Source organism: Panthera uncia, chromosome D4, assembly GCF_023721935.1.
Source record: "Panthera uncia isolate 11264 chromosome D4, Puncia_PCG_1.0, whole genome shotgun sequence".
Taxonomy (NCBI): domain Eukaryota; kingdom Metazoa; phylum Chordata; class Mammalia; order Carnivora; family Felidae; genus Panthera; species Panthera uncia.
In genome coordinates this window covers 91,022,223-91,030,151 of record NC_064807.1, presented here as the reverse complement: position 1 = coordinate 91,030,151, position 7,929 = coordinate 91,022,223, and the positions used below count along the sequence as shown (strand labels likewise).

Here is a 7,929-nt window from a genome sequence, read left to right as displayed (position 1 = left end):
TGGGGCCACAGGGACGGGGACAGGGAAACAATGGTGGGCAAATAGGGCTAGGGACACGGGGACATGAGGGACACAGGGAAAGAGGGACAGAGACACAGGGATGGGGACACAGGGGTATAGGGACAGAGGGACACGGGGATGTGGGAACGCAGGACCACAAGGAGCGGGGCACGGGACAAGGACAGGACATGGGGATGGGGGCACGGGGACAGGGACACAGGGATGTGGGGATGGGGACAGGGACTGTGCAATGATTGTGGTGTGGCATTCGGTGACCATGGGGTGACCACACCCCTGGGGTGGTATGACATGATCAACAGTCATTGTCACCATGCTGGTTGCCACAGTGACAGTCCTGGGACAGTGTGTGGGGCAGCTAACCGGCTGCTCCCCAATCAGCCTGGCTTGGGGCCCCGGGTTCTCAGGCTGCAGCCAGAGCGCAGGACCCCAGCCTTGGCCTGTCCCAGCGCTAGACAGGCCAGACCTGGGCAGAGACTGGGGTCGTGCTGGCCAGGGACAGTCTTGGCACGGGGACAGGTGACTCACCTTCCCTTTGTGGCCTTGGGCAGGGGGTGGCTCTGCTGATCTGGCCCCTCACGCGTGCCCAGGACCGGATGCCAAGGGAGAGGTGGCCCCCCTGGTGTCTGGGCACTGGGTACCCGCCGCAGCCCCTGGCACTGAGGGGCCAGTGGAGGGAATAGCCTGAGGGGCTGGGGTCAGGGTCCCAACTCCCAGCAGGGGCCTGGGGCAGCCGCCTCCCGACCTGGGCTCTCGGCAGCTGCGTGTCTGCACCGTCCGAGCCCCCGCCTGGGCTCCGAGGCCCCTGCTGCTGCCACAAGGCCTCACACTCTCGCTTGGACAAGCCCCTTCCTCAGAGCTGCTGGCCTTCTGCGTGAGCCCCCTCCTTGCTGCCGCCACCCCATCTTCCCGAGGCTCCCCCACTTCTCCTCGGGGGTCAGCCCACGTGGCCTTCGCAGCCCTGCCCTCAAGAGCCCGCCCTCCCTTGCGGGCCGTCACTAGGGGCGCAACGTGGCCCAGGGCATCACCCAGCGGCCCAGAGGCTGGGAGAGGCCTGGGTGTGTCCCGGCTGGGGGGGGGGGTGCAGCTGGGACACTGGCAGGTCTCTCCCACCTCCCCATGACTCAGCAGTGGGCCCTAGAGGACAGGTGGCTGGGTGCACGTCCCCTGCCCCGACACCAAGCCCTGGAGCCCTCTCCCGCTTCCTGTGTCTCCAAGGTGACCGTCTCCGTAGCGACACGGTGGGTGGCAGGAACCTGGAGGACCCGGAGAAAAGTCATCAGGAGCCCGGCGGGGCGGGGGAGGTCGGGCCCAGAGTCCAGCCCCGCCCGGGCTGTCACGTGAGGGTGGCACGCGGGTCATGTGACCGCAGCCCGAGGCAGAGCGGAGATGGGGATCCAGCTCCAGCCGGCCCTCCCCCGGGCCCTGACCCTGCTGCTGGCGCTGGGGCTGTGCAGCCCGGAGGCTGGGGGTGAGTGCGGGCCCGTGGGTGCCCCCCGCCGCCGTGCCCAGTGTCCCCAAGCGCTGAGCACCACGCCCCTCCAGCCCACAGAGTCCCCCAGTGTGACTTCCAGGAGGGCTACTTTGAGCAGCTTCTGGACCACTTCAACTTCGAGAGGTTCGGCAACAAGACCTTCCTCCAGCGGTTCCTGGTGTCAGGTGAGGTGGCCCTGGGGGTCCCGGGGCCCTGAGGTCCCGCCCTGTGCCTCACCCGCCCCCTCCCGCCTCCGCCCGACAGAGAAGTTCTGGAAAAAGGGCGAGGGGCCCATATTCTTCTACACGGGCAATGAGGGCAACGTGTGGTCCTTCGCCAACAACTCGGGGTTCATCCTGGAGCTGGCGGCACAGCAGGGGGCCCTGGTCGTCTTCGCGGAGCACGTGGGTACACGCACTCGTGGCAGGGGAGGGCGGGCGAGGGCGGGCGGGGCCCGGGCTCAGCGTCTCGTCGGCCACCTGCAGCGGTACTACGGGAAGTCGCTCCCTTTCGGAGAGCGGTCCACACAGCGCGGGCACACGGAGTTGCTGACCGTGGAACAGGCCCTGGCCGACTTCGCGAGGCTGCTCAGCGCGCTGCGGCGGGACCTTGGGGCCCAGGACACCCCCGCCATCGTGTTCGGTGGCAGGTGGGTTCTCGCCCGTCTCATTTCTCCCTGAGGCACAAACACGTGGCCGGCCCCAGGGCCAGAATTTCTGGGAGACGCGGAAGTCTCGGGTCCTCCTGGGGGCACCGTGGGCTCCAACAAGGGAGAGCGGAGAGGGGCGTTGGGGAGGCTGTGGCCCCAGGCGCTCTGTGTCCCCACCCAGCTACGGGGGGATGCTCAGCGCCTACATGAGGATCAAGTACCCGCACCTCGTGGCTGGGGCGCTGGCAGCCAGTGCACCCGTTGTGGCTGTGGCCGGCCTCGGTGACTCCTACCAGTTCTTCCGGGATGTCTCGGCGGTGAGTGAAGGTTCTGGGGCTCACGGGCCGGACCAGGCTATGGTGGCAGCTGCCACGATCCTCCTTTCTCCAGGACTTTGAAGGCCAGAGTCCCAAGTGTGCCCAGGGCGTGCGGGATGCATTCCGGCAGATCAAGGACTTGTTCATACGGGGAGGTGAGCAGTCCCCCCCACAACCCACTGACCGCCCCTCGCCTCCTTCCTTCCCCCCAATCCTCGCCCAACAGCAGCCTCCGAAGGCCATCGTCCCGCCTTCTTCTAGCAGCTTATGACACGGTCAGCCAGGAGTTCGGCACCTGCCAGCCCCTCTCCAGCCAGAAGGACCTGACCCAGCTCTTCGGGTTTGCCCGCAACGCCTTCACGGTGCTGGCCATGATGGACTACCCGTATCCCACTGACTTCATAGGGCACCTTCCTGCCAACCCGGTCAAGGCAAGGAGACTCTGGCTGGGATCTGTGGACGGAGAGGGGCCCGGCCGCCCCGGGGTGGCCAGCGGTGGCCAGCCCGAGCGCCTTGAAGCCACTCTGGGGCCTGGGACCAGCGAAGGGTGAGCTGGGGAGAGGGCTGCAGGCCGAGCGTGGGTCTTTGGTTGGCACCCGTAGGTTGGCTGCGACCGGCTCCTGAGCGAGACCCGGAGGATCAAGGGGCTCCGAGCGCTGGCTGGTGCGTCTGCCCCTCGGCCCTGGGCCTGGTGCTGAGCGTGGGGGGGTGAGTGTGGCTTGGGGGCAAGGGTCACGTGGAGGCCAGGAGCACAGCTGCCCCCGTGCAGTCCCTAGCCCGGCGGGGGTCGGTGGGGGAGGCTCTGCTCCACGGGGTCTCCGACGAGTTCCAGCCCGGCCACCGCCTGGCCACCCTCAGCAGCCGGAGCGGCAGCTGAGAGCCCCGCCCCCAGGAGCCCCACGCCTCACGGGCACGTGTCCCCCACCGAGGGGGCAGGGTGGCCGTGCAGGCCCCCGGCCCCAGCGCCCCTCTCACCAGGGCTGGTGTACAACTCCTCGGGCACGGAGCCCTGCTATGACATCTACCGACAGTACCAGGCCTGCGCGGACCCCACAGGCTGCGGCTCGGGCCCTGACGCCAAGGCCTGGGATTACCAGGTCCGGGGGTGCCGCACGGGGGTGCGGGGTGAGGTCGCCCGCCCCGCCGGGCTGACCTCGGTGTGTGGCGTCCCACAGGCCTGCACCGAGATCAACCTGACCTTTTCCAGCAACAACGTGACCGACCTCTTCCCCGACCTGCCGTTCACGGAGGGCCTCCGCCAGCAGTACTGCCTGGACACGTGGGGCGTGTGGCCCCGGAGGGACTGGCTGCGGATCAGCTTCGGGGCGGGAGGTGAGGCTCGAGATGGTGGCCTCCTTCCCTCTGTGCTGAGCTGACTCCCCCCCCCCCCCACTCCCCCGATCTCCGTGGCTCAGAGCTGGGGGGCTGGGCCCGCTCTCCACCCCCCACATCTGTGCTTTCAGACCTCAAAGCTGCCAGCAACATCATCTTCTCCAACGGTGACCTGGACCCCTGGGCAGGGGGCGGGGTGAGTCTCCCTGGGTTCGCCAGACTCCGCTCAAGAACCGGCTCTGCCCTCGCCAGGCTGCACACGTGGTTCTGTGGGTTCTGTGCCGCCTTTGCTCTTGTTCCCGCTTTATCCCCTCCTCTCCTTTGCTTTTTTCCCTGACTTCTTTACGTGAACTGACATCTGGCTCGTTCATCTCCGTCTCTCCCTTTCAATGAGGCCGTCAAGGCCACGTAGTGTCTTTAAGTCATGGCCTCAGCTGTGCCCCACGGGCTGGGACACGAGGCCCTGGAGCAGGTGGCACCGGGCGGGCGAAGGTGGGGTCGGCCGTGGCCCAGAGCACGGCGAGTAGCCGACGGAATGTCCTTCGACCGACACAGATACAGAGAAACCTCAGCACCTCCGTCCTCGCTGTCACCATCCGGGGGGGAGCCCACCACCTAGACCTCAGGTGCAGTCCCGCCCCGGCAGGGGAGCGACGTGGGGCCCCAGGCCGTGGCCGGGTGTGGGCCGAGGTGGGGTGAGGCGAGGCTCGGGCCTGCTGCCCGGCTGAGGCCCCCGCGCCTTCTCCTTAGAGCGTCTCACCCACAAGACCCCACGTCTGTCCGGGAGGCTCGCAGGCTCGAGGCCAGGCTCATCGGCGAGTGGGTGGCCGCAGCCAGAAGAGAACAGCGGCTGCAGCTGGCCCAGCGTGAGGGACTCGGGGGGGCTCAGGAGCGCTCCCCGACTCGGGACCGGACAGGCCCGCTGGGGAGCAGCTCAGGGCGCTGGGGGTGAGGGGCTAAGGCCAAGGGAGGGGCCAAAGAAGCATCTGGTGGCCTGGCTGTGCATAGCACAGCGCAAAGCATGGTGTCTGTGGTCCTCATGGGGTGACAGACCGGGCACACTGCCACACCTCTCAAACCAGCCTCATGTTTAATAAAACAAAGCCCTCAACCTGTGTGTGGTCTCAGGGCAAGGGGTGGGCGCTGGGGCCCCCTGTGGCCGGCCCAGGCGTCCTTCCGGGTGGCCCACTGGAGAGGGGGGCCGCAAAGCTCTGCCCACGACTGCCACCGCGGCTGCACCCCTGGGTGCAGAGGAGCAGCCAACAGCCATGAGGGGGTACAGAGCCCTGTTCCAGGCACAAAACACACGGGACTAGGGGCCAAGAGCAGAAGGCAGCCCCAAGAGCGGCCACCGGCCCCCAGGGCTGCTGGAGCGACAGGAGTATAGAGTGTCTGAGAACTGAGGTCCTGCCCAGCACTGGGAGCCTTGGTCTCTGCAAACGCAGAGAGACTCAAGCTTTTCAGGCAAAGAGGACCTTCCGGAAAGAGTATCACATAGAGAGGAGCTGGGCCTGTCCCACGGGGCCACCTGGTTCCAGGAGGCAGGATCCCAAGCAGAAGCTGAGGTTTGTTTCTGGAAAAGCGCCCTGAGTCCGTGCTCAAGGAGGGAAACAGCAGCTGCTGGAGGAGGAGCAGGTGCAGGGCATCAGCTCCCACGGGAACCTGGACTCCGTGTCCACACCGCCTCCTACAAGCTCTCCAGCCTGATGGTGACGGTGGGAGTGACGCATGCCCCACCCATGGCTCAAGGAACACAGGTTCCATCACAGACACGGGAGACACCAGTCAGGGCAAATCCACGTTTATGCTGCCTGGAAAGTCCGTTCTGTCGGGTGGTCCAGGAGCAGGATGAACTCGTCCACCCGCCCCTCCCCGCCCCTCCCCGCCCCTGCAGGGCCGGGGGAGGATCCCTGAGTCCAACATGTAAACACCACAGCCGGCCAGGTGCCCGGATTCGCAGGAGGTCACAAGTGCCCCGCCCAGGACTCCCGGGTCAGGGCACATTCACAGACTCGGAGAGCCCGGGCTGAACCGCATGTCGGGCTGTCCCTTCAGCTCATCTCAGAACATGTGTGGGTCCAGGAGACCCAGAGCGGCCCCAGGGGACAAGCAGAGACACTGGGGCCACACAGAAGACGTTTGGGGATCAGGAATGTAAGTCATGATTCAAGCAGGAAGGTCCCCAGCAGGTGGGGCCTCGGGGATTCACAGCGCTGACCTCACGACACCATCCGACGTCATGAGAACCACAAGCCAGAAGTGCAAAGCCAGCGGCAAAGCACCGGGCGCCCAGCTGCCCTGACCACCTCTGAGGCCCTGAGATGTCAGGCTCGGTAACCCCCCGGGGAATGTCATCAGCCTGACCCTGGAGCACGGACAGTCGGCCGAGGGGACCACGCCGCGGCCAAGGTCAGGAGAGCGAACCTACCCAAGGCCAGGGTTCCGAGGACAGGTACCCACAAACGCAAGACGTGTGAGGCCCCCGGGCAGTGCCCACAGGAGGGTCACCCCACCCTAGGCGGGGCCCAGATGGGCAAGGGGTGAGCCTCAGTGTTGAACACGTAGGCGTCCAGGCTGAGCAGGGCCGGGTCGTCGGAGAAGAGCAGGTACAGGTACTTGAGCGTCTCCCCCAGAAAGAAGCTCTCCATCTTGTCCCGGGGCTGGGGATTGAGGGGATCCTGGACGTTGCTGATGGAAGAATAGCCCCCCGAGGGGACCTGCCCGAGAGCGGAGACCGCGGCGTCACCACGGCCGCAGGCCCAGCCAGCTCCCCACGCCGGGCTCAGCCCTTGGGGGCGCCGGCGGCCGCAAGGCCCCCGGCCGGGGCCTCTGCGCCTCACCGCGGCACCCGTGGCCGAGGGCAGGGTCTGAGGCAGACGACCCCAAGGTCCACCAGGGGGACCGGCCCCCCGGAGCTCAGCCGCAGCTCCTCCAGACGGCCCCTCAGAGACGCCAGCCGCCCTCACGTGACCCGACGTGCAGCCCGTGCTCCGGAACCCGGAGGGGGCCTACGCGGGTCGGGTTTTGGCGCTCTCTCTCTGCCGGGGTGGGTGGCAGGCCCCGGACACGGCGTGACCTCCGAGCCACGGCCCAGACCGCGAGACGGGTGTCGGGGCCACGGTCACGGTGCCGTCTGGGGTGGGAAAGGGCCGCCCGGGGCCACACGGAGGATCCAGGAGGAGAGTCGCCCTGTGCACACCGGGCCACAGAGCCTGGTCCCCGAGACCCTGGGGCACATGGCGCCGAACTCCCGAGGGCGGTGAGCCTGCACCGGCCGCGCCCCCCTCTGGCTGCCCAGGGGAGCCCTGCCCTAGGGGAGCAGGGACTAGGGGGGGAGCAGGGACTAGGGGCGGGGCGGGGCGGGGCGGGGCGGGCGCTCACCCGCGTGTACTTGTTGAAGCTCTGCAGGATCTCCCAGCCCCAGTCCTGGTACTTGCGCTCTCCCGTGAGGCGGTGCAGGTAGAACAGACTCTCCACCGTCTCGGGCCGCAGCAAGTTGTGCCTGTCGGCCGGCTGGGCGGGGGAGGGGGGAGGGAGGGATGGGGGACACAACACGGGCTGAGCTCGGCCGGCTGGGGTGGGGGGTGGGGGGTGGGGGGACCCGGGAGCAGCTAGGCCGGAGCTAGGCCGAGCCCGCAGGGCGCCCCCACGCCCAGACCCCGGCCCGGCTCACCTTGACCTGCACGTCCTTGCGGTCGCTCTGGGGGTACAGGTTGAAGTGCACGATTTCGGGGCTCAGCCCCGTCTCCATCTGGCGGTTCATCTGGTAGCAAGTGTCCATGAGCGCCCGGGCCAGCTCCATGTGGTCGGCGGGCAGGCCGTGGTGGGCGCCCAGAGCCAGCGTCCCTGGCAGGAAGCACACCAGGTGGTCCTGAAACCAGAGCGGTTTCCTCACCACTGTGAGTCGGTGGCCACGTGGGGCAGGGGCGGGGGCCACACCGGGTGCAGGGTCCAGCGCTACCTCAGGCCCCCCGCATCCCCAGGGGTCGACGGGCCTGAGCGGGGACTCCTCAGGGCCCACAAGGGCAGGAACGTGGAAAGCGACGCCACTACGGGCCCGGCCCCTGGAGCTCCACATGGGCAGGGGGGAGGGTGGCGGACGGACACCCGCCTGCCAGGGGAGCTCCAGGGGCCGGGCC

General features: G+C 67.9%; 2 protein-coding genes across 5 annotated transcripts in view; one reads left to right on the top strand and one right to left on the bottom strand.

The window, feature by feature from the left end:
• Positions 1-399: 399 nt before the first annotated feature.
• DPP7 (dipeptidyl peptidase 7) lies at positions 400-5,024 on the top strand. 4 transcript variants are annotated; one of them, XM_049632086.1, is made up of 14 exons: positions 400-537; positions 1,237-1,259; positions 1,564-1,677; positions 1,757-1,900; positions 1,978-2,141; positions 2,323-2,458; positions 2,532-2,613; positions 2,723-2,889; positions 3,061-3,121; positions 3,437-3,555; positions 3,634-3,790; positions 3,922-3,986; positions 4,346-4,416; positions 4,541-5,021. In XM_049632086.1, exons 4-14 carry the CDS (start codon positions 1,805-1,807, stop codon positions 4,740-4,742), a joined length of 1,320 nt encoding a protein of 439 aa, XP_049488043.1. In that variant the 5' UTR covers positions 400-537; positions 1,237-1,259; positions 1,564-1,677; positions 1,757-1,804; the 3' UTR covers positions 4,743-5,021. The 4 variants fall into 4 exon arrangements, with proteins under 4 accessions (XP_049488043.1, XP_049488048.1, XP_049488033.1 ...); XM_049632076.1 differs by lacking the exons at positions 400-537; positions 1,237-1,259 and adding an exon at positions 1,318-1,489 and having other exon boundaries at positions 1,757-1,896; positions 4,541-5,024; XM_049632091.1 differs by lacking the exons at positions 400-537; positions 1,237-1,259; positions 4,346-4,416; positions 4,541-5,021 and adding exons at positions 1,295-1,489; positions 4,185-4,339 and having other exon boundaries at positions 1,757-1,896.
• Positions 5,025-5,575: 551 nt separating this feature from the next.
• Positions 5,576-7,929, bottom strand: part of MAN1B1 (mannosidase alpha class 1B member 1) — a 12,725-nt gene continuing 10,371 nt past the window's right edge. The window contains exons 11-13 of the mRNA XM_049632103.1: positions 7,464-7,661; positions 7,172-7,303; positions 5,576-6,507 (exon numbers count right to left, since the gene is read on the bottom strand). Of these exons, the coding sequence (XP_049488060.1) occupies positions 6,295-6,507; positions 7,172-7,303; positions 7,464-7,661 (543 nt within the window). The 3' untranslated portion in view covers positions 5,576-6,294. The remainder of the gene's footprint in view (positions 6,508-7,171; positions 7,304-7,463; positions 7,662-7,929) is intronic.

Bases quoted from the DNA above. Each gene is read 5' to 3' on its own strand.
- DPP7 (XM_049632076.1), top strand. From the start codon at position 1,408: ATGGGGATCCAGCTCCAGCCGGCCCTCCCCCGGGCCCTGACCCTGCTG. The intron at 3,987-4,345 runs GTGAGTCTCCCT...CGACCGACACAG, and splicing joins ACCCCTGGGCAGGGGGCGGG to ATACAGAGAAACCTCAGCAC. The intron at 4,417-4,540 runs GTGCAGTCCCGC...CCTTCTCCTTAG, and splicing joins GCCCACCACCTAGACCTCAG to AGCGTCTCACCCACAAGACC.